The sequence below is a fragment of the Aotus nancymaae genome, unplaced genomic scaffold, assembly GCF_030222135.1.
Source record: "Aotus nancymaae isolate 86718 unplaced genomic scaffold, 86718_ANA_hifiasm-v0.15.2.pri h1tg000064l_1, whole genome shotgun sequence".
Classification (NCBI taxonomy): Eukaryota; Metazoa; Chordata; class Mammalia; order Primates; family Aotidae; genus Aotus; species Aotus nancymaae.
Window position 1 is genome coordinate 29,888,885 of NW_026988479.1, and position 21,494 is coordinate 29,910,378.

Here is a 21,494-nt window from a genome sequence, read left to right on the forward strand (position 1 = left end):
ATTCAGACCAAAGAAGATAACCATAGCTGAGCCAAGACTCTATGTCTATGTCCCAAGGCCATGACTTTACAATGAGAATTCAATTCAAATGTGTCACCTAAAGGACTAGAACTGGTATTCCGACCAACTGACTGAACTCATTGACCAGTACAGGCATAGTTATTTCAACATTAATAGCATGTCAACTGGACTCCTACTTGTAAATGTTATCAATCTAAGTAATCCAGCTCATTGGTCTACTAGTTTGCTTCTTTTCAAGAGATGTCAAATCTTCAAGAATTTGATGGCTTCTTCTGCAGCTATAACCAAAAGAAACCTACACATTATAACTCAAGCCCACTGCTGGCTTATGAAGTGTGTGAAATAGAACCCTCCTTCCCCAGAAATAAGACAGGACAATAAAAGGTGGTATTTTTATGCTTTTAAAAAAAATGCATCCTATTACATTTATTTAGAATTAGGAATAATGGGAAGATTTGACTGGCCTTCCTGTTATCAGACATCAGCTGTGTGGTTCTTAAGGGGTCCCATTTTATAACTAGTGTTTCTTAATTTTCTTAAACTTATACTCTCCTAACTGAGATTTGTTCGCACCTTTCTATAGTTTGCAGCTCAAAAACAATAGGGGCCAGGAGCAGGGGCATGCACCTGTAATCCCAGGTACTCAGGAGGCTGAATGGGGAGGATTACTTGAGCCTGGGTGCCCAGGGATTCAAGACCAGCCTGGACAACGTGTCAAGACCCTCATCTCAAATTGCAATAGAGTTTTCTTCTCAAATATGAAATGATATCACTGAATGTATTCTTTTCCAACTACCCTCTCATTCATTTGGGGCTTGCTTCTGACTGGGAAGCAGTGACTTCTGGAAAATTATTCTAATTTTGCAATATCCATGAGTACAGCATCATAACCATTGTTCAAAACGGAACACTCCAACTCCTCCTAAAATACAATCCATCTGTGTTTGCTTTATATTTATCTTCAATAATTTGAGAAACGAACACCCAGTTCTGGGTGAGGGGTGGTGGTGAGGCTGGGGACAGTGTTTCCTCTTTGTTTCAGCGCACACCCCAGGCCCAGTGCCACAGGAAAAAACAAAATTCCAAGAAAGGATTGGGGAGGCCGCTTTTCATGTGACTACCGCCTGCTTGTCAGCGCCAGCCTCTCCTGACTAATTACAATTGGGTGAAAGCACGTTAGAAACCCACAGAACTGACTGGTGGAAGGGGGAAGCTTGTGTTCTCCATCAGTGTATTCCTCAACCTAATTACTGGTTAGTCTTGCAGCGGCGCTAATAAACATCGACTGTTTTAGAGAAAGCAAACTGAGACATGCTATTTATTGAACGCTCTTCTATATCTTCCTTGGTGCAGGGTGTTTTTCCAATTAACTATTTAATATTCACAAGCCCATTCGTATTCTTATTTAGTAGATAAGGAGCTAGACACTCATTTGGAGGGGAGAAGAGGAGGACCAGAGTTCAGAAAGCTCATTTGATGCTCTTAACCCTGGAGGCTGTGGCTAGGAGTTTACCTCCTTGGAGAATAGCTTTTGGGAATCCTGTTTGAAATTGCCGCTCACGGCCAGTTGGCTTTCAGCCTAGGAATTGGAAGGAGGATTTTGGAGAATCCCTTTAGGGGGAAATGTTTAAAAAGTGCAAAGTGAGTAAGAGTAGGAGCCTCTCTCTCGGTCACTAGGGGTACGTTCGCTGTTCGCTTCCCAACAGCCCCTCAAGCACAAGCATCTGGGAAAAGGACTAGAACCGTGCTTAGGGCCGCCCCCACGTCGTCTCGGGAACAAGGGCGGAGCGCTGGCGAGAGTGGCTGAGGGCGGCCAGCCGCGGAGGCTGTGTGCGGGAAGCTGGCGCTTTGTCTTCCGTTCCACCGCAGAGAACACGAGGCAGCGGCGCGCCCCAGCTGGTCACACACTGCACAGGGCGGGCGCCAGCCAAGAGCCCTCTCTTCAAGCAGGATTAAAGGGGAACCAAGTGGCTGGCAGAGGGGCCTCAGGAGCTCCTGGGCGAGGCCTGCGCCCGTGGGTCTCCACACTAAAACCCGGCAAAACCCTGGCACGTCCGCAAAGGTTTTGGAGCCGGGATACGCCTGCGCTGGCTAGGCGCTGTGTCCATGGGAGGCGCCGTCCTCTTTGTAACTTCAGCAGGCCCTGGCTAGCCCGTTGCTATGGCAACGCTCCTAGCCCGGCTCAGTGAGGCCGGGAGGGAGGCGGGCCTTGGCAGACGTCACCCAGGCTCCGCTTTGGGGAGCCGCCCCACCCCTAACTGTTTGCCAGAAAGGAATCGTAAGATACATAGATGCTTTGTTTAAGTGAGGAATTTAGGGGGCCCCATTAGAACCGAAAGCCAGGACAGCCTCTTTCCCGGTCAACCTCGCCTCAAATCCCTTCCTGCCAACGATTTTAACGGTCCTTCAAAGCCAGGAGGAGGGGGCGTAGTAATTCGAGGGGTTTGTTAGGAAGGGCATTGCCATTTCCTCAGCCTTAGGATTTTTCCAGGCCGCGCCCACGGCGGGGGCCTAGTTCTAGACCACGCCCCTTCCCTGTTCGTGCAGAGAGGACCAAAATGGAGGAGTAGGGATCTTGATTAAATTGAGCGGGCGCAACGAATCTCGCGAAGAGAGCCGCGGGAGGGCGGTCTTCCGCAAGCGTGCTTCGAGGCCTCCGCGCCCCACCTATTCGGCGGCGCCCTGTTGGTTCTGCGGCTGCGCGCTGCTTCCCGCGAACTCACCGGCAGAGCGAACACGCACAGAGTCGCAGGGGCGCGCAAAGGGGGAGGAGCGGGCATGACCAGGCGCGCGCGCGTCTGCAGTGACTCTAGAGAGCAGGCGAGTCGGGCGGATCGGGTGGGTAGAGTGGTGCCGTCCCGTTGTTTGGTGGGAGGTACGTATGGCCGCTCTGGGCACCGGGGCGCCCCTCTCACTAGTTCGTTCGGTTCTAGGAGCGGATCCGGGGTAGAGGGTGGAGAGCTCTGGGTCAGGGACCGCCGCCGTCGCAGCCGCCGGGGAGTCGGCCCGCCAGCTCGCCAGCCAGCCAGCCAGCCAGCCAGCGCTTCGCGTGCCCTGCCAGTCACGGTAAGCGAGCCTACGCTTACCGGAAAGTGGAGCGTGAGATGAAAGAGTGTGAGAGACCATCGGGGTCTGTAGGGGGAAGGGGAGTGGGGGGCATGTGTAAGGGACAGGGTGTGTGAGGAGGAGAGGAAGCCCAGCAGATAGTAGTAATAATAATGGCTACCGCCGCACGATAATATTCGAGTGATATGTACGCGGACTTTACAAAGCACCTCATATGCTTCATTTTAACTTGTATTCCAATCCTCCGAGGTGCATACTATTATCAAACCCACTTTACGAGATAGGAAAACTGAGGCACGAAATAGGTTAAGTGGCTTATGCAAGAACACACAACTACTACGTAGCCTGGCCTGGCTTCGAATTTAGTTCTTTTAGTCCTAAGGCCCGTAATTTTAACTTTGCTTTACCAAGCAAAACAAAGAAAAATGGAGTGTCAGAAGGAGGAGGACTGAGTGTGGTTTGAAGTGGAAGGATGGTGATAAACGGGAAGAGAATGATGATGGGAGACTGAGTCCCGGAGAGGACCTGAATTTGGAACCCTGCGGGCCTCCCCCTTCTAACTCGCCTCCTCCTCCTTAGTTCTTGCGTCCCCGCAACTTTTTCTTGCTGTTCTATTGCTTTATGAGTGGAGGAGCCAACTCACAGAGCTGGGCCATTAGGGTAGTTTTAAGAAGTTTGAACTGCGGTTCAGTCCAGGGCAGTGCCTTGAGACAGTGTTTGGGGTAGGGGAGAGTCAGAGGATGGTGGCAGCCTAGTTTGGAGAGGACCCTCCCTCTTAAACGCTGCTGTTTCTTCAAACGTGCCACTTCCTTTTCTATCTCATCTACACACGGCAAAATCTTTGTTCAGACCTCTAGAATAGGGAAGTGATGTTTATTGTTTCTTTGTACACTTGGGCTTAAACAAACGAAATCAGACTCAACATTTCTTTTCCCGAGCAAGGCCTCGATTGCTTGCAGAGAAAACTTTCCGGTGGCTTTATCATTAGTTGTCCTTCAAAGCTTTCCTGTGTAAATAAGGAGCTATATGTTTTGGAGAAAGTTTACACTGTAGGTCAACGGGAGCGATCTGAACATATTGCACTGCAGGTCAGCACAGGGCAGGGACTTCAGTAATTCATAGGGGTGTGTGTGTATTTGTGAAAACCTTTCCCTCTTGCACAGTTTCCTGTGTAGCTCATGTGGGAGTCAGGTTTTTAAGTCAGCCTGTGAGGCAAACATTATATGTGGTAAAAATCCTTAAACATTCCTTAGGAAAGTGCAAGTTTGAGATTAGCATCGTGTTTCTGACTGCATCTTGGACGGTTTTTCCTTAGTTTTGAAACTTAATACTGTTGCTTTGGTTGTACCCCAGATAAAGTAGTTAGGTTACCTTTAGAAGCTGTGTTGTGCAAATAAGCATATTTGAAAGGCATACAGTTGTGATGCTCTGTGAGATACTTGCACTGAGGTGGCTTAAAAGGAGGAAGACAAGCAAATCACACTGCCACGTATGCACCTATGCAACAATCTTGCATGTTCTTCACATGTATGCCAAAACGTAAAATGCAATAAAAAAAAAAAAAAAGGAGGAAGACAAACCAAGGGAACGGTGTGTTTGTGATTTCTTATCTTAGGCTCCTTTTGGAGCATGTGCTTACAAAGTGGAAAGTGGCAGGCAGAATTGCTGGTATGATGATGATGATTTTTTTTTGAGACATGGTGTTCCTCAGTTGCTGATGCTGGAATGCAGTGGCCTAATCACAGCTCACTGCTGCAGCCTTGACTTCCTGGAGCTCAAGTGATCCTCCCAGCTCAGTCTCCTGAGTAGCTGGGACTACAGGCACACACCACCATGGCTGGCTAAGTTTTTGTACTTTCTGTAGAGATGGGGTCTCACTTTGTTGCCCCGGCTGGAGTGCAGTGGTGCCATCTAAGCTCACTGCAACCTCTGCCTCCCGGGTTCAAGCGATTCTCCTGCCTCAGCCTCCTGAGTAACTGGGATTACAGGTGCCCGCCACTACGCCCAGCTAATTTTTTGTATTTTTAGTAGAGACGGGGCTTCACCATGTTGGCCAGGCTGGTCTTGAACTCCTGACCTCGTGATTCACCTGCCTTGGCCTCCCAAAGTGCTGGGATTACAGGTGTGAGCCACTGCGCTGGCCTTTTTTTTTTCTTTTCCTTTGGCCACCATATGCAGTAATTTGACTTGTTAAATTAAATGTACATAGTGTGATTCCTCTTTAATTTTTGAGTGACACCACATTCAGGGGCTTGCAAGCTATTGTGTACTTCCCCACAGATCCTAGCTAACTTTGGAGCAAAAATGGGTTACATATTTTTGCTAGTTGTCTGGCTTTTGCAGTCCTTATATATATGCCACATATGTATAACAGTGGTTAGCTTTTTAAAATCCAGTTCTATTTATGAGAGAATAAAATAGAAGCCTTTTGGTTGTGTGGGGTTTTTTTGTTGTTGCTTTTGCTTTTATGGAAACATCTCTCAAAACCCCAGGAGTGATACACCCACTTCCTCCAAAGTAGTTTATGGTTGTGTTTGAAATGACACCAAAAAGGAAGGATATTATTTCAGTTAGGGAAATAAGGAAGTGTCACCGAGTTAACATTATATGGGTATAGGAAATGGTTTTACAGCCTTTTGCAGGGGAGAAATCTTAAGATTAGGAATCTAAAATTCTGAGTCCCAACATTTTCTGAATTATGGTCAGATAGTGGAATTTACAGCACATTCATTCTGAACTTCTCTCTTTTCCTGATCTTTGTTGTTCTTTTGGAAGCCTTTAATAGAACAAAAACAAGAGAAGAAATGTATTCTGGCTTTAAGAAGTTTCCACTGTTTTTGGATACCACATAGTCTACCTAAGTTTAATTACTATAATTACAGAGAAAAATCTGTAAAGTATAGGATACTTTGAATAAATGGAATCTTCAAAGGGAAGGCAAACCAGCAGTTTGATTTCTCAGAATTTTCTTAGAGAAATGATGACACTTTATACCAGTTTTGTTTTGCTCCAGATTCTCATTGTTGCATCTGCCAATCTTGAAAGTAGGAAGCATAGATTTTCCTTGCTCTGTCCTTTGGGAACCACTCACATTTGTTTTACTGTTTCTAGGACATTTTCTTTAAATGTACACATTAGATCCCACTATTATGTTGCAGATCCATGTGGTGGGCTTGCCTTAGAAGTAAATGCCTTTATGATAAGCTCCTTTTTTATTTTTTATTTTTTGTATTTTTGTAACCAAGCCTCTTATGTTTTTTTGCTTTAATAATAACAGCATTATTCAGAGACCCAATTATGTTGAATTTTTTCTCACAGAATACTTTCCCCTCCCTAATTTTTATCCTAGAAAATACACCAAAAATAAACATTCTGTTTCTGGTTCAATGATTTATACCTGCCATCTTTAGTCCTACTGTTGAATTACTGCATAGTTTCTTTTTAATTTATGTGTTTAAAAGTAAGTACTGGCTGGGCGCGATAGCTCGCTAACACCTGTAATCTCAGCACTTTGGGAGGAGGCGGGTAGATCAAGAGGTCGCGAGTACAAGACCAGCCTGGCCAATATGGTGAAACCCCGTCTCTACTAAAAATACAAAAGTTAGCTGGGTGTGGTGATGTGCACCTGTAGTCCCAGCTACTTGGGAGGCTGAGGCAGGAGAAGCACTTGAAACCAGGAGGCAGAGGTTGCAGTGAGCCGAGAGTATACCTTTGCACTCCAGCCTGGGCAACTGAGCTAGACTCCATCTCAAAAAAAAAAAAAAAAAAAAGTAAATACTCAAATTCTGATTTTCGTTGTGGTTTTTAGGGTTCAAATTAGCAAGTGGGATTGTTTATTACTACTTAAATCCCTCACTTCATGCTCTGTTTGCACAAATCTGAAGAGGCACTGCTATTGTTAATTGCCTCTAGTTGTATTTGACTTTTGGATTGTGGAGAAGAAGAATTTCCTTTTGTGGGATGAGGGAAGAATCCCTTGCCTGTATTCATCATATGGATACAAAGGCTAGAGTATGGGAATTTAGATCCATATTCTTTCAGGCTTTCAGAGATCCCAGGTACATTGAAAATAGCTAAGATGATTCCTTTAGGACTGTTTTCGTGATTTGGTCTCTGTATAAAGTGAAGTGAAAGTCCAGATCAGGGCGTATTTCTGGTAACTGGGGATTCTTTTAGTCTTTGGGTAGTCTACAGAGGGCTGAACAACCAGTTTAGGGTAGTGGTTTCACTTCTGTGGCAGAGGACTGCTTGGGCAGAAGTTTCAGTAACCAATTTCTTCAAGAAAGAACTGTGTGTGCCTGTGTGTGTCAAAGTTTCCCCATCATACAAAAAATATGATTTTAATGTTTTAAACTAATGAAGTGATTATAAAATATTTTGATGTATTTGTTTTGTTGACATCTTATGTGTATATAAACTTACATGATTTTAAAATGTTTTAAAATCCAGATCAGATCAAACATTGTCTGACTTGCACTCTAAAACTAGTTAGCTGAAGACGACTTCTCAGGTTTCTTCAGGATGCCTGCAGCACTTGTGGAGAATAGCCAGGTTATCTGTGAAGTGTGGGCCAGTAATCTAGAAGAAGAGATGAGGAAGATCCGAGAAATCGTACTCAGTTACAGTTATATTGCCATGGTAAGGCACTCTACTCTGTTTGACTCACCTTCTTTTTTTACTTTCAAAGATGGAGTCTTGCTCTTTGGCCCAGGCTGGAGTGCAGTGGCTATTCACAGATGCAGTCATACCTCACTGCAGCCTTCAACTCCTGGGCTCAAGCAGTTCTCCCACCTCATCCTCCCAGGTTGCTGGGACTACAGGCTCATACCACCATGCCCCAGCTTCACTCACCTTCTTATATGGGTTTAGAGAATGTTTAATTTGAGATTTTGAAAAGAATGAGTATATTCCACTAAAGCCATTGTAAATTAAACCTGATGGAAGGTTATCTTGCTTTGTGAAATATCAAGGTAGTCAGTAGTAGTCTCTGAGTAGGATGTAACTTCTAGTATCTTAGAAGTCTCTGAGAAGGATGTAACTTCTAGTGTCTTAGATTTTTTGTAACATTACTCTGTTTGAAAGTCTTTAAAGCAGAAGTTATGTCAACCCCTAGGGCACATCTGTTCCACAGATATGATGAATTTGGCTGTCAGTGTTTATTCAAAATTAAAAAAATTTGTTGCCAGCATTTAAAAGTCAATAGATCTTACTTAAATTCCAGATTGTTCTGGCAATATATGGTATCACCCCTGCCTGACACTGGCTGGAGAGGGAGAGATGAGTATTGTGGTAATATTAAGGGCCTTTTGTAGAGGGGCATGTGCTCTCTGTTTTATTCCAGTCCCTATTACTTGTACCATTTTCATACCTAGCTGACTTTCCTCCTTTACATTAGCTGCTTGGAGTTTGTGACTCCTGCTTTAGAGATTATAGAGTTAAGTCTTTAGCTTGGTATTCAGAGCTCCTTTATCTTTTCACTCAAGCTAAGCCTGTCTCTTTATATTTTTTTCTGAATGGCTGTTTCACTTCCCTCTATTTATATTTTTATTCATATATTGTTCTTGACCTAGAATGTTCTTAATTGACTGCATATCTACCTGTAGTTACTCAACTATTTCTATTGACATTCTGCTTATTTAGGATCAACTTGTTGTGCAAAGCTTCATGATTCTAATGCTTCTAGATATCAACAAGATCAGTATTTTAAGGTAGAATTTTTGCCAGGCATGGTGGCTGATGCCTGTAATCTGTGCAGTATGGGAGGTCAAGGCAGGTGGATTACTTGAGACCAGCCTGGGCAACATGGTGAAACTCCATCTCTACAAAAAATACAATAATTAGCTGGGCGTGGTGGTGTGCACTTGTAGTTCCAGCTACTAGGGAGGCTGAGGTGGGAAGATTGATTGTACCTGTGAGGTAGAGGCTGTAGTGAGCTGTGATTGTGCCACTGCATGCCAGCTTGGGTGACAGAGACAGAACAACCCTATCTAAAAAAAAAAAAAGGAATTTTGTGCCCAAGTTTGGGGCTTGTCACTTAACTTTTATAAATGGAGGTAAAATTGTATTTATGAATTACCAATTCAGCATCCACTGTTTTGTGAAACCTTGTGATGACAGACTTTTCCTTTTCCAGGACACAGAATTTCCAGGAGTTGTGGTGCGGCCAATTGGTGAATTTCGTAGTTCCATAGATTACCAGTATCAGCTTCTGCGGTGTAATGTTGACCTTTTAAAAATTATCCAGCTGGGACTTACATTCACAAATGAGAAGGGAGAATATCCTTCTGGAATCAATACTTGGCAGTTCAACTTCAAATTTAACCTTACGTAAGTGACTTCTAAATAAAATTTTAAGTTTTGTTTTCACTGAATCCAGGTAGGTGTTGGATAGAACGGTCAAGCAGAGGATGGAATAGGGAATGTCAACAAGTGAAGCCCTGCTTAAAGAACTGCAGCAGCTCAACAATGAAAAGATAAACAACCCAACTAAAAATGGGCAAAAGATCTGAATAGATTTTTCTTGAAAGATAATGTACAGCTGGCCAATAAGCACATGAAAAGTTGCTCAACATCAGTAGTCATGAGGAAAATGCAAATTAAACCCACAATGGGATACCACTTCACACCCACTAGAAGGGCTACAGTCAAAAAGACATAATAAGTGTTGTTGAGGGTGTAGAGAAAATTGGAACCCTCATACATTGCTGCTGGGAATATAGAATTTTGTGGGAAATTTTGGAAAATAGTTTTACAGTTCCCGAAAAGGTTAAACATAGAGTTGCCATATGACCTAGCAGTTCCACTCCTAGGCAGTGGAATATTCCATGGTATGTATATACCACATTTTGTTTATTCATCTGTTGATGGACACTTGGGTTTCTTCTACCTCTTGGCCGCTGTGGATATTGCTGCTATGAACATGGGTGTGCAAATATGTCTTCAAGGTCTCGCCTTCAGTTCTTTGGGATGTATACCCAGGAATTTTAAAAGAAAATTTGGGGGAGACTTCCATTTTGCTGATTGCATAAAGTGGTGTTACTGTATTTTCTATCAGATCCTGCTTTGTTTAACTGGGAATCAGGAGTGTTTCATAACTTAGGGGTAATTTTTTTTTTCTGTCAAGACAGGGTCTTGCTTTGTTACCCATGCTGGAGTGCAGTGGTGTGAACATGGCTCACTGCAGCCTCAATCTCCCAGGCTCAAGCAATCCTCCCACATCAGCATCAGCCCCCCAAGTAGCTGGGACTACAGGTTCATGCCACCACACTTGGCTAATTTTTTGTAGAAAGTGATCAGCCCACTTTGGCCTCCCAAAGTGCTGAGATTACAGGTGTGAGCTACTCTGCCTGGCAGGAGTAATTTTTTTGATTGTTGTTCATGTGTTTTGGAAATTTCCTTGAGGTTCAAGTAATTTGGGGAGATGATCTGGATCTTTCCTTTAACTGCATTTTTTAGTTTATTGTCAAAGCCTATAGTTTGTAACATAAAAATAAAATAATACAAGGAAGAAAAATGAATGGTTTCACTGAGGGGTTTGAGTATGTATGTGTTTAAAATAATGTTTACTTATGGCCGGGTGCGGTGGCCCACGCCTGTAATTCCAGCACTCTTGGGACGCCAAGGTGGGTGGATCACTTGAGGCCAGGAGTTCAAGACTAGCCTGGGCAACATGGTGAAACCCCATCTCTACTAAAATATAAAAATTAGTTTGACGTGTTGGTGGGTGCCTGTAATCCCTGCTACTCAGAGGCTGAGGTGGGAGGGTCATTTTAACCTGGGAGGTGGAGGCTGCAGTGAGTTGAGATTGTGCCATTGCACTGCAGCCTAGGTGACAGAGTGAGACTCTGCCTCAAAATAATAATAATGTTTACTTGAGATCGAAGCCTAGTTATAAAAAAGAAATGTTTACTTGAGATTGAAGCCTAGTTATAATAAAACAAAACAATAATGTTTATTTACATGGAAAAGAAACTTGTGATTCAATACTGGTTTTAGTGGGAAAAAAAATCGAGATTGTAGCAGTTTTCTTATTGTCTAACCCAAGTTTATATGAAAAGCAAGTGAAAGTCTAGTGGAACAGGAGTTGTTTAGCTTATTTCCTTTTGTGTTACGTGGTATTATAAATAATTCCTGTGGTTGAACTAATGGACATATCTTTACAGTGTTACAATGGAGGAGTATTGATCTGTAAAGTTGGTCTGTGATACAGAGATGTAAGGGATATGTATGTGTAGATAGAGAAAATAGTCTGGAAAGATGTAAATGGAGGTGTTAGTTATATCTGTGGGGTAGTATTATAAGAACATTAATTTTTTCAAGACAAAGAGTCTTTTAGATAATTAACTGTATACCAAGTAATAATATGTAATAAGTTATTTAATTCTGTCATCTAGTAATTTTGATTAAGAGAAACTAAAAGTAGCTCAAACAATTACACTAGTATTCATTGTTTGAACCATTAGCAGGAATAGACTACTTTAAGGCTGGCTGCTGCTTCACATAGGTTACTTTAGATAACTATTTACTACTTTTTAATAGATAAAGCCCCTGACCTTCATGGAAGCATCAGGGGAAAAAAAATTTTATTCCTTTCTTCAAAGAACTTTTTTCCTTCCATTAGAGTTAAGAAAGAAAAAGTCAGCAATGATACATGTGTTGCTTGAGCTAAAAGGCATAGGAAAACAGACAACACATACCCATTATATTTCTATGATATACGAAGTAAAAAGAGAAAATCTTTCTTTTTTTAATGTCCTTTTGAAAAGTTAAAAGCTTTAGGTAAGTTTTAAGTCTGTATGAAGAAGCTAGATTTGCTACTCTCCAAGATGTGAAGGGACCTGCTATATAATATACAGAAATTACATTTACTGCCTGAAAAGTTATAAGAATATAACTTGAGCCTTGCTAAAGCTTCATATTCCCCGAAGGCATCTAAAATGCCAGTCTATGGAACAGGCACTTCTTTCTCCTACTCCTCTCCATTCATGTCATAGTTTTCATGGATTTCTGGCCGATGTCACAGATAGGCCAAGAGGCTATCCAAGCTTCACCCCTGTTCTGCCAGAAGTAGGTCTGCAGGCTGGTCCTCTTCTCCTGGGCTTCCTATGCCACTTGAGTGCTGCAGCTACTTTGAGATTCCAGGGCTATAGTTTCCTTGACTGGACCTCTTTCTCCCTCTGCAAGTGGTACTGTTCAGTTTCACCCTCAGCTGCTGCTTTGATCTGCTTCAGCCTCTGGGTCTTTTGCTCATGGCTCTTGGATACCTTCTCAGTGGCACATTTCTCAGCCTGTAGCAGCTGCTGGATCCCCTGAGACTGAGGCAAGCAGCCTGAATCAGCTGAAAGGCACATTGGGTCAGCTTAGCTGGCTGCCCACAATTTGTGCCTCAGTATTTTTTTGTTGGTTGATTTTTTTAAAAAATTTATTTATTTTTTGAGACAGAGTCTCGTTTTATTGACCAGGCTGGAGTACAGTGGTATGATTTTGGCTCAGTGCAACCTTTACCTCCTGGGTTCAAGTAATTCTCATGCCTCTCGAGTAGCTGGGATTACAGATACATGCCACCACGTCTAGTTAATTTTTGTATTTTTAGTAGAGATGGAGTTTCACCATGTTGGCCAGGCTGGTCTCAAACTCAAACTCCTGGCCTAAGTGATCTGCCTGTCTCAGCCTCCCAAAGTGTTGGTATTACAGGTGTGAGCCACCATGCCCGACCTATTTATTTTTGAGATACGATCTTGCTATGTCACCCAGACTAGAGTGCAGTGGTGTGAGCACCCTCCAGTTCTTGGCCTCAAGCAATCCTCCAGTTCTTGACCTCAAGCAATCCTCCCAGCTCAGTCTCTGGAGTAGTTGGGACTACAGGTGTATACCACCATGCTTGGTGGTGTGTATGTGTGTGTGTTTAAGAGGTGTGTGTCAGGCCAGGCACTTTGGAGGCCAAGGCGGGCGGATCACCTGAGGTCAGGAGTTCAAGACCAGCCTGACCAATATGGTGAAACCCCGTCTTTGGGGAAAAAAAAAAAAAAAAGAGGGGTGTGTGTGTGTGTAAAAGACAGAGTCTTGCAATGTTGCCCAGGCTCTTGCAATGTTGCCCACGCTGGTCTGGCCTCAAGCAATCTTCCGCCTCAAGCGATCTTCCTGCCTTTTGCCTTGGCCCCCCAAAGTGCTGGGATTACAGGAATGCACCTCTGTACCTGGTCAATTTTTTTTTAATAATTACCAAATATATACATTTTATAATTGGGAAATTTATAATTAGGAAATTTAGTTTATGTAGGAAAATCTCATTTTTCTGTCTGTCACAGAAATACGATGGTCTACTTTGTATGCTTGTTTGAATGCTTGAAAGAGTGAATTGATCTATTTTTAGGAAAATCATTTTAAAAATACTTGTACTATAATTGTAAGGTGGTGGTAATATTGTGGCCACTACTTCTGTTTCATTATTTACCAGTTAATAAATAAACACCTTGTTTTTTAGAGAGGACATGTACTCCCAGGATTCCATAGATCTTCTTGCTAACTCAGGACTGCAGTTTCAGAAGCATGAAGAGGAAGGGATTGACACACTGCACTTTGCAGAGCTGCTTATGACATCAGGAGTGGTTCTCTGTGACAATGTCAAATGGCTTTCATTTCATAGGTCAGTCTTAGGGAATGTGTATTTCTCTCTCACTTTGGGCTACACTGGAGCAGGGAATTGAATTATTTTTTGAAGTCTTGAAGTTATTTTTGAAGTCCTAGTGACTGTTCTGTTGATCAGCAGCAGTCAGAAGTTGAAGTGATACTTGTTGCCCATGTTTCAGTTTTTCAGAAAACACTGGGGCTCATACTGGTTTACTTCACACAGTATTTGGCTCTGTCATGCGGCTATCAGTGGGTTTAATTCCAAGTGGGAATATGGAGGGTGGAGAGGGTCACAGCACTTGGTTATCTTTTAAGTGGCTATCCTGGAGTTTCTTAGGTACCTGAAAGCCAGATTCTCCTTATTTTACCTTCTGAGTACTTTTGGATTTTTGGTGGATTGAATCCACAACTACAAACCCTTGGGTACTTTTTTATATCTCCCATATTAGTCTGTTAGGTTGTTATTAGAAAATTCAAATTATAGGCTGGGCACAGTGGCTCATACCTGTAATCTCAGCACCTTGGGAGGCTGAGGTGGGTGGATCACCTGAGGTCAGGAGTTCAAGACCAGCCTGACCAACATGGTGAAACCCTGTCACTACTAAAAATAAAAAATTAGCCAGGCATGGTGGCGGGTGCCTGTAGTCCCAGCTACTTGGGAGGCTGAGGCAGGGAGAATTGCTTGAACCCAGGAGGCAGAGGTTGCAATGAGCCGAGATTGTGCCACTGCACTTCAGCCTGGGTAACAGAGCGAGACCATGTTTAAAAAAAAAAAAGTTCAGATTATAGTATGATAAACTACTCAGGAAAAGTGAAAGTTTCTTACACAAAGTAGCTTTGAGAAATAAAATGCTTGAACGCTGGGGCCTGATAACTGCTGCTTTTTTAACCTCTGTGGCTTATTCTCTCCTTGTAGTGGCTATGATTTTGGCTATATGGTAAAGTTGCTTACAGATTCTCGTTTGCCAGAAGAGGAACATGAATTCTTTCATATTCTGAATCTTTTCTTCCCATCCATTTATGATGTGAAATACCTAATGAAGAGTTGCAAAAATCTTAAGGTATATGTTATTTTTTTTAATACCAGAAATAAAAATAAGGACAGAAAAAAAGCTGACTGACTTTGCTTTATTGTGTGTTCAGCATGCATTATTGAGTACTAGATGCCAGTGTGGTAGTGGACAGGGTATAATAGAAGGCCAATCTCACAGATATTTGTGTGGTAACAATCTTTAACCTGGCCATGAAGGGAAGAACCCTCTGCTTCTGTCATCCTAAGGCAGGCATTCTTCACTTGAGCCCCATGAACCTAGTGAAAAGGTATAAATGCAGTTTGTTAGGGATGGGGTCTGTGGTGTAACAGATTCTCAGAGGAGTTTTTTCTTTTTTTTTTTTTTTGAGATGGAGTTTCGCTCGTTACCCAGGCTGGAGTGCAATGGCGCAATCTTGGCTCACCACAACCTCCGCCTCCTGGGTTCAGGCAATTCTCCTGCCTCAGCCTCCTGAGTAGCTGGGATTACAGGCATGCGCCACCACGCCCAGCTAATTTTTTGTATTAGTAGAGACGGGGTTTCACCATGTTGACCAGGATGGTCTCGATTTCTTGACCTCGTGATCCACCCGCCTCGGCCTCCCAAAGTGCTGGGATTACAGGCTTGAGCCACCGCGCCCGGCCTTCTCAGAGGAGTTTTTAACCCTAGAAAGTTTTAGAACTTGGTACCCTAATAAATTGTTGACACAGAGCTTTACTGTCTAGAATTAGAGTAGGATTTACTGTTTCTTCAACCTTGCAGTTCTGATTTTGAAGGCGGAGATCTGGCAAAATTAACAACATAGAAAGGAAAGGAGGAAAACGTAGAATGTAGCACAATATATCATTTGGAAAGAGGGAAGAAAAGAGCTAAAAAGAGGAAACTAAGTCCTGCTAAGTAAATGGCCTGTCCCCACTTCTTGCCAGAATTTAGTGAACTCATAACTGGACTTAGTTGACTCCAGTAGAGGCATGTTGGGTCTGTAATATTATCTTTGTTTTCCTTACATCTCCAGGGAGGTCTTCAGGAAGTTGCTGATCAGTTGGATTTGCAGAGGATTGGAAGGCAGCACCAGGCAGGCTCAGACTCACTGCTGACAGGAATGGCTTTCTTTAGGATGAAAGAGGTAAGCTTCCTTGAATGTGATCACGGACCTCTTGGTAGTAATTTGCTGAAGGCAAATTAGTTAGTGGTGGATGGTCTGTGTGGGCTGAGGTTTGTTGAACATTGATTTTTTTTTTTTTTTTTTTTTTTTTGAGATGAAGTCTCACTCTGTCGCCCAGGCTGGAGTGCAGTGGTGCAATCTCAGCTCATTGCAACCTCTGCCTCCTGGGTTTAAGTGATTCTCATGCTTCAGCCTCCCAAGTAGCTGGGATTACAGGTGCCCGCCACCACACCTGGCTAATTTTTTATATTTTTAGTAGAGACGGGGTTTCACAATCTTGGCCAGGCTGATCTCGAACTCCTGATCTCGTGATCCATCCGCATCAGCCTCCCAAAGTGCTGGATTACAGGCGTGAGACACTGTGCCCAGCTGAGCCTTTCTTTACTATTAGTTTTTTTTTTTTAGTTTGCAATATTTTCAGGGCTTTAGGAAGTCTGGGAGGTGCTGATGTGGTAGTGGTTTTTTTTTTCTTTTTTAAGATGAGTCTCGTGGTGTTGCCCAGGCTGGAGTGCAGTGGCATGATTTTGGCTCACTGCAACCTCTGCTTCTCGGGTGCAAGTGATTCTTCCGCCTCAGCCTCCCAAGTAGCTGAGATTACAGGCGTGTGCTACCTACCATGCCCGGTTAATTTTTGTATTTTCAGTACAGATGGGGTTTCGCTCCAGGCTGGTCTTGACCTCCTAACCCCAAGTGATCTGCCCAACTTAGCCTCACAAAGGACTGGGATTAAAGGTGTGAGCCACTGCACCTGGCCAGATGTGATAGTGTTTATACTTGTCAAGACTCCTGGCGTAATTCTCACCATGGTTCTCTGTCCCATTCTGCAGTTGTTTTTTGAGGACAGCATTGATGATGCCAAATATTGTGGACGGCTCTATGGCTTAGGCACAGGAGTGGCCCAGAAGCAGAATGAGGACGTGGACTCTGCTCAGGAGAAGATGAGCATCCTGGCGATCATCAACAACATGCAGCAGTGACGGCACCAGGCTCTGCAGGGCGGGCCTCATCCCAGATTGGTGCTTACTGTGCTGACTGTGTACTTACCTTCCCCAAGAGAAAATGCTTCTTTTGAGCAAACTGTACCTACCATCTGCATTGAGCAGAAAGACTTGTTTTACTGAAGACAAAAGATGTCTTTATTTTAGATCCAGAAGAGAGGAGTTTGCTCTGAATTTGTAAACAAGTCTTCCCTGTTCCTCATCCCCAAGTCTCTCCTCTCCGGTTGCCTCTTGTCACCAGCATCCATGGCTCATTTGACACCTTTTTAAATATCCAGGACAAGTCTGAAACAAACTAGTAAAATGTATATAACTCTTACCTGTTGTCATTCTTTTTTTAAAAAATTTGTTGCTACTCTGATAATGAAGATTGTTGCTCTGATTCTCAGCTGAGCTGAGGGCTTCCAGGGAGAATGGAACAAAATGGTGTTCTTGTGTAATGAGTTACAGATACTGAGTCTTCCTTTCCTTTTCTGACCCTTCTCGAAGATACTTGCTTTCTTCACACTTTCATAGTCTTTTTTTACTTATTACTATATGGAAATGAATTGCTCAGTGCTGAAATTTGAAGACCAGATAATGAAACATAAAAGCAAACAATTTATTGAATCTGTCTACCCTTCATTCATGAGAACTTCAGAATGAATGTTGACCACTGAAGCGTCTTTAAGTCTGTGTGTTCCTTTGTGCCACTGAGGTTTGCTGTCACATATGTGTCATCTGAAATCATTTGAAATTTTTGTATAATTTCCTGGATTTGATCCTGAAGGAAACCAGTAAGATCAGATTTTTGGGTCATATCTGTTGTACTTTCAATAATGTGATTTCAGCTGGTCATCTGGATTCTCCCACTTCTCCATTTTCCCTGCTTTTCCTTCCAGCAAACCTGAAACGTTAGGGAGATGGATTAATGTGAGTACCAGGAATATGTCTTTAAAATGCTGGAGTAGTTACATGTAAACAGGCAGTAAGATAATTTGGGTTCTTGAGTTGTTTTGGAATAATAGCCCACAACTGGGGTAGGAAGCTCAGGACTTTTTTTTTTTTTTAAAGCTAGTCATTTAAAAAGCATACTGTATTTTTTTGAATGACTACAGTATGGACAATTTCAAAAAACCAAAACCCCTTTTGGATTGGTAGAAATAAATAAAAACTGGTAACTCGCTGAAGTGAATGAATGGTTTTGCATTTTAAAAGCTTATGGAAAACTCAATTTGAAATGATTCAAAAACGTCTAGTATTATAAGCTGGTATTTAAGATGACTGTAAATATTATTTATGTTTTTAATTTTGTAAAATAAAGATTTCTTTTTAACCACTGGCATTAAGGTTTGGTCATTCGTAGCTATGGATTGCTAACTCTGGAAGATGGTCATTTGCCATCAGTGACATAAGAGCATCTTGTCTTCATTGTCCCCAAGTTGGCTTACATTCAAAATACCACTTGGTAGGAAGCTTTTCATGAGCACCTGTGTAAATGGAATTGCCTCTTCATACTCAAGATTGTTGGGTCTTCTTAGTATTACAGAATTAAACCAGTATTTCCTGGGGTCACTCCATTATATGTAGTGGATCAGCTTGTTAATTAGTGGGATTCTTTTAAACAACCTGAACTTCAGCTGTCCTACAGTCGGCTCAAGACTTTGTTTCCACCTATTTCTGTGACACAAGATGTGGGGTTTTAAGGAGTCTAATACAAGGGCAGATAGGGAATTTTGACTGAGAAGTTGACACAGATTTACCAGTATAATTTGTGGTGAAACAGCAGTTAGTGGTTCTCAACGAGGGTGCCCTGGCATGCTGGTGACTGTAAGCCCTATGCAGATACCCTTCCAAATTTGAATTAAAACACGTTTTAATATATTCTACAATTAAGGATTTACTTACATGTCAGGAAAAATGCTGAGATAAAGGGCTGAGGAACTCAGTGTTGAGTGTGGGGTTTGGTCATTGAATGTGAAAGTTAAGAACTTCGAGTAGTGCTTTAGCAAGAAAGAGCACAAGTCTATTAGAACTGGCAAGAACTTGGTATGTATGAGTGCATGTGTGAGTGCTCATCCTTAAAAAAGGATGGCACTGTACGGTAACCAAGAGAATAATTTCAGGTGTAATTCTTTTTTTTTTTTTTTAAGACAAGGTCTCGCTCTGTCGTCCAGGCTGGAGTTCAGTGGCACAACCCTGGCTCACTGCAACCTCACCCACCGAGTACCTGGGACTACAGGTCCATGCCACCACACCCAGCTAATTTTTATATTTTTTAGTAGTGATGGGGGTTTCACCATGTCGGGCAAGCTGGTGTCAAAAACTCCTGACCTCAAGTGATCTGCCTATCACGGCCTCCCAAAGTAAGTGCTGAGATTACAGGCATGAGCCACCATGCCCAGCTTGTAATACTTTTTTTTTTTTTTTTTGAGATGGAGTCTTGCTTCATTGCCCAGACTAGAGTGCAGCTGCAGTCTCGGCTCACTGCAACCTCTGCCTCCCGGATTCATACAATTCTCCTGCCTCAGCCTTCTGAGTAGTTGAGATTACAAATGTACCACCATGCCCAGCTAATGTTTATATTTTTAATAGACGGGGTCTCTCCCTGTTGGCCAGGCTGATCTTGAACTCCTGACCGCAGGTGATCTGCCTGCCTCGGCCTCCCAAGGGATTACAGGTGTGAGCCACCATGCCGAGCTGTAATTCATTTTTAAAATTTTGTTATTATTTAGAGATGGGAGCTTGCTATGTGCTCAGGCTGGCCCTGAACTCTTGGCCTCAAGCAATCCTCCTGCTTCAGCCTCCCTAGTATCTAGGATATAGGCATGCACCACAGCACCAGGCAACTGAGTGCAATTCAGTTCCTCCATCTATACTGCCAAATATTCTTGAATTCCAGTGTTCTGCTAACCCAAGAAGGGTGACTACCAACCACAAGCCTAGTTGTTAGCCAGTGCTGGTATGAATGAGCTCAATTCTTGAGAGGAGGCAAAGAGTTTGTAAAGGCTGGGGTCAGTCTTGGGTAAACCACGTTCAAGATTTTTATCCAAGAGCAATAGGAAACTACCAGAAGGTTTTTAAACAGGGAATTGATGAACTCCAATTTGTGATTTAGCAGTCACTGCTAATGTGAAGAATGGAGAACTAGGAAGAGCAGATTCAGAGAAACATGGGGAGGCCAATGCCGTCATCTGGGTAACGGGATGGTGGTTTGGACTCCTGGGGAGGTAGAGGAGAGACATTAGATTACTTTATATAGGGATAAAGAACCAAAAGAAATTGCTTGCCGGGCGCAGTGGCTCATGCCTATAATCCTAGCACTTCGGGAGGTCGAGGTAGGTGGATCATGAGGTCAAGAGATTGAGACTATCCTGGCCAACACAGTGAAACCCCATCTCTACTAAAAATACAAAAATTAGCTGGACATGGTGGCGTGTGCCTGTAGTCCCAGCTACTTGGGAGGCTGAGGCAGGAGAATTGCTTGAAGCCGGGAAGCGGAGGTTGCAGTGAGCTGAGATCGTGCCACTGCACTCCAGCCTGGTGACAGAGCGAGACTTCATCTCAAAAAAAAAAAATTGCTTTAGTGATGTATCCTTTTCACTCAGAAAGTTAACTTGGTGCTTTGGCTCTTTGTGGCTCTGATAATTAGGGAGCTATAAATTAAAAACATTTTTTCAAATTATGATAGCTTGAGTACATTATACATTATTGGAAAGAAGAGAGGACTTTAAAAAAATTGACTTGTCAGGCTGGGTGTGGTGGCTCACGTCTGTAATCCCAGCACTTTGGGAGGCCAAGGCCATGAGGTCAGGAGTTTAAGACCAGCCTGGCCAAGATGGTGAAACCCCATTTCTACTAAAAATACAAAAATCAGCCAGGTGTGGTGGCAGGTACCTGTAATCCCAGCTATTCAGGAGGCTGAGGCAGGAGAATTGCTTGAACATGGGAGATGGAGGTTGCAGTGAGCAAAGGTCACGCCACTGCACTCTAGGCAGGGCAAGAAAGCAAGGCTGCGTCTCAAAAAAAAAAAAATTGACTTGTCATTTTTATTGCTTAGTTTTCAAATACTATTTTTTTTAAACAGACAGGGTCTGTCACCCAGGCTGGAGTGCAGTGGCCTTGGCTCACTGCACCTTCGCCTCCCAGGTTCAAGTGATTCTCGTGCCTCACCCTCCCAAGTAGTTGTTGGGATTACAGGCATGAGCCACAGCACCTGGCCTCAAATAGTATTGTTCTTACCAAAGCAGTAACTGAGGAGTGTGCAGGACTCCTCCATCCACAGGTGATGCTTCTGACAGATCATAAAGGAATTTAGAATTCTAGTTAACAATACTGCTGTTTACTCAAGTGGAGGGGAATATATTTTTTCCACCTCTGTAAGTAAAGTTCATTTTAGCAGTTTGCAGAACTGGTGCCCAGTTCTCTAACTAGCCATGCCTAGTCTTTGCAATCAAGAAAGATTCTCCATCCCTAGTAACAAAGCATCATCTTCCTAAAGTTCACTTAACTGTATAAAGAACTGTGAGGATCTACAGTATTTCCCTTTTTCGAGTTTACCAAACTCTAATGCTAGGCACATATACGCCTTTAAAAACTGTCTCA

At 43.0% G+C, this 21,494-nt stretch overlaps 1 protein-coding gene across 2 annotated transcripts; it reads left to right on the plus strand.

Moving 5' to 3' along the window:
- The first annotated feature begins 2,880 nt into the window (after window positions 1-2,880).
- On the plus strand, window positions 2,881-18,234 carry CNOT8 (CCR4-NOT transcription complex subunit 8). Of its 2 annotated transcripts, XM_064366551.1 has the most exons (7): window positions 2,881-3,087; window positions 7,537-7,725; window positions 9,221-9,414; window positions 13,571-13,732; window positions 14,633-14,777; window positions 15,763-15,873; window positions 16,740-18,234. In XM_064366551.1, the coding sequence occupies exons 2-7, from the start codon at window positions 7,609-7,611 to the stop codon at window positions 16,887-16,889; spliced, it is 879 nt and encodes a 292-aa protein (XP_064222621.1). In that variant the 5' UTR covers window positions 2,881-3,087; window positions 7,537-7,608; the 3' UTR covers window positions 16,890-18,234. The 2 variants fall into 2 exon arrangements, with proteins under 2 accessions (XP_064222621.1, XP_064222622.1); XM_064366552.1 differs by lacking the exon at window positions 2,881-3,087 and having other exon boundaries at window positions 7,288-7,725.
- The last annotated feature ends 3,260 nt before the right edge of the window (window positions 18,235-21,494 follow it).

Excerpts from the sequence above, each read along its gene's own strand:
- CNOT8 (XM_064366551.1), top strand. The coding sequence starts at position 7,609 with ATGCCTGCAGCACTTGTGGAGAATAGCCAGGTTATCTGTGAAGTGTGG. Across the intron at positions 9,415-13,570 it reads AACTTCAAATTTAACCTTAC|AGAGGACATGTACTCCCAGG; the intron begins GTAAGTGACTTC and ends CTTGTTTTTTAG. Across the intron at positions 15,874-16,739 it reads CTTTCTTTAGGATGAAAGAG|TTGTTTTTTGAGGACAGCAT; the intron begins GTAAGCTTCCTT and ends CCCATTCTGCAG.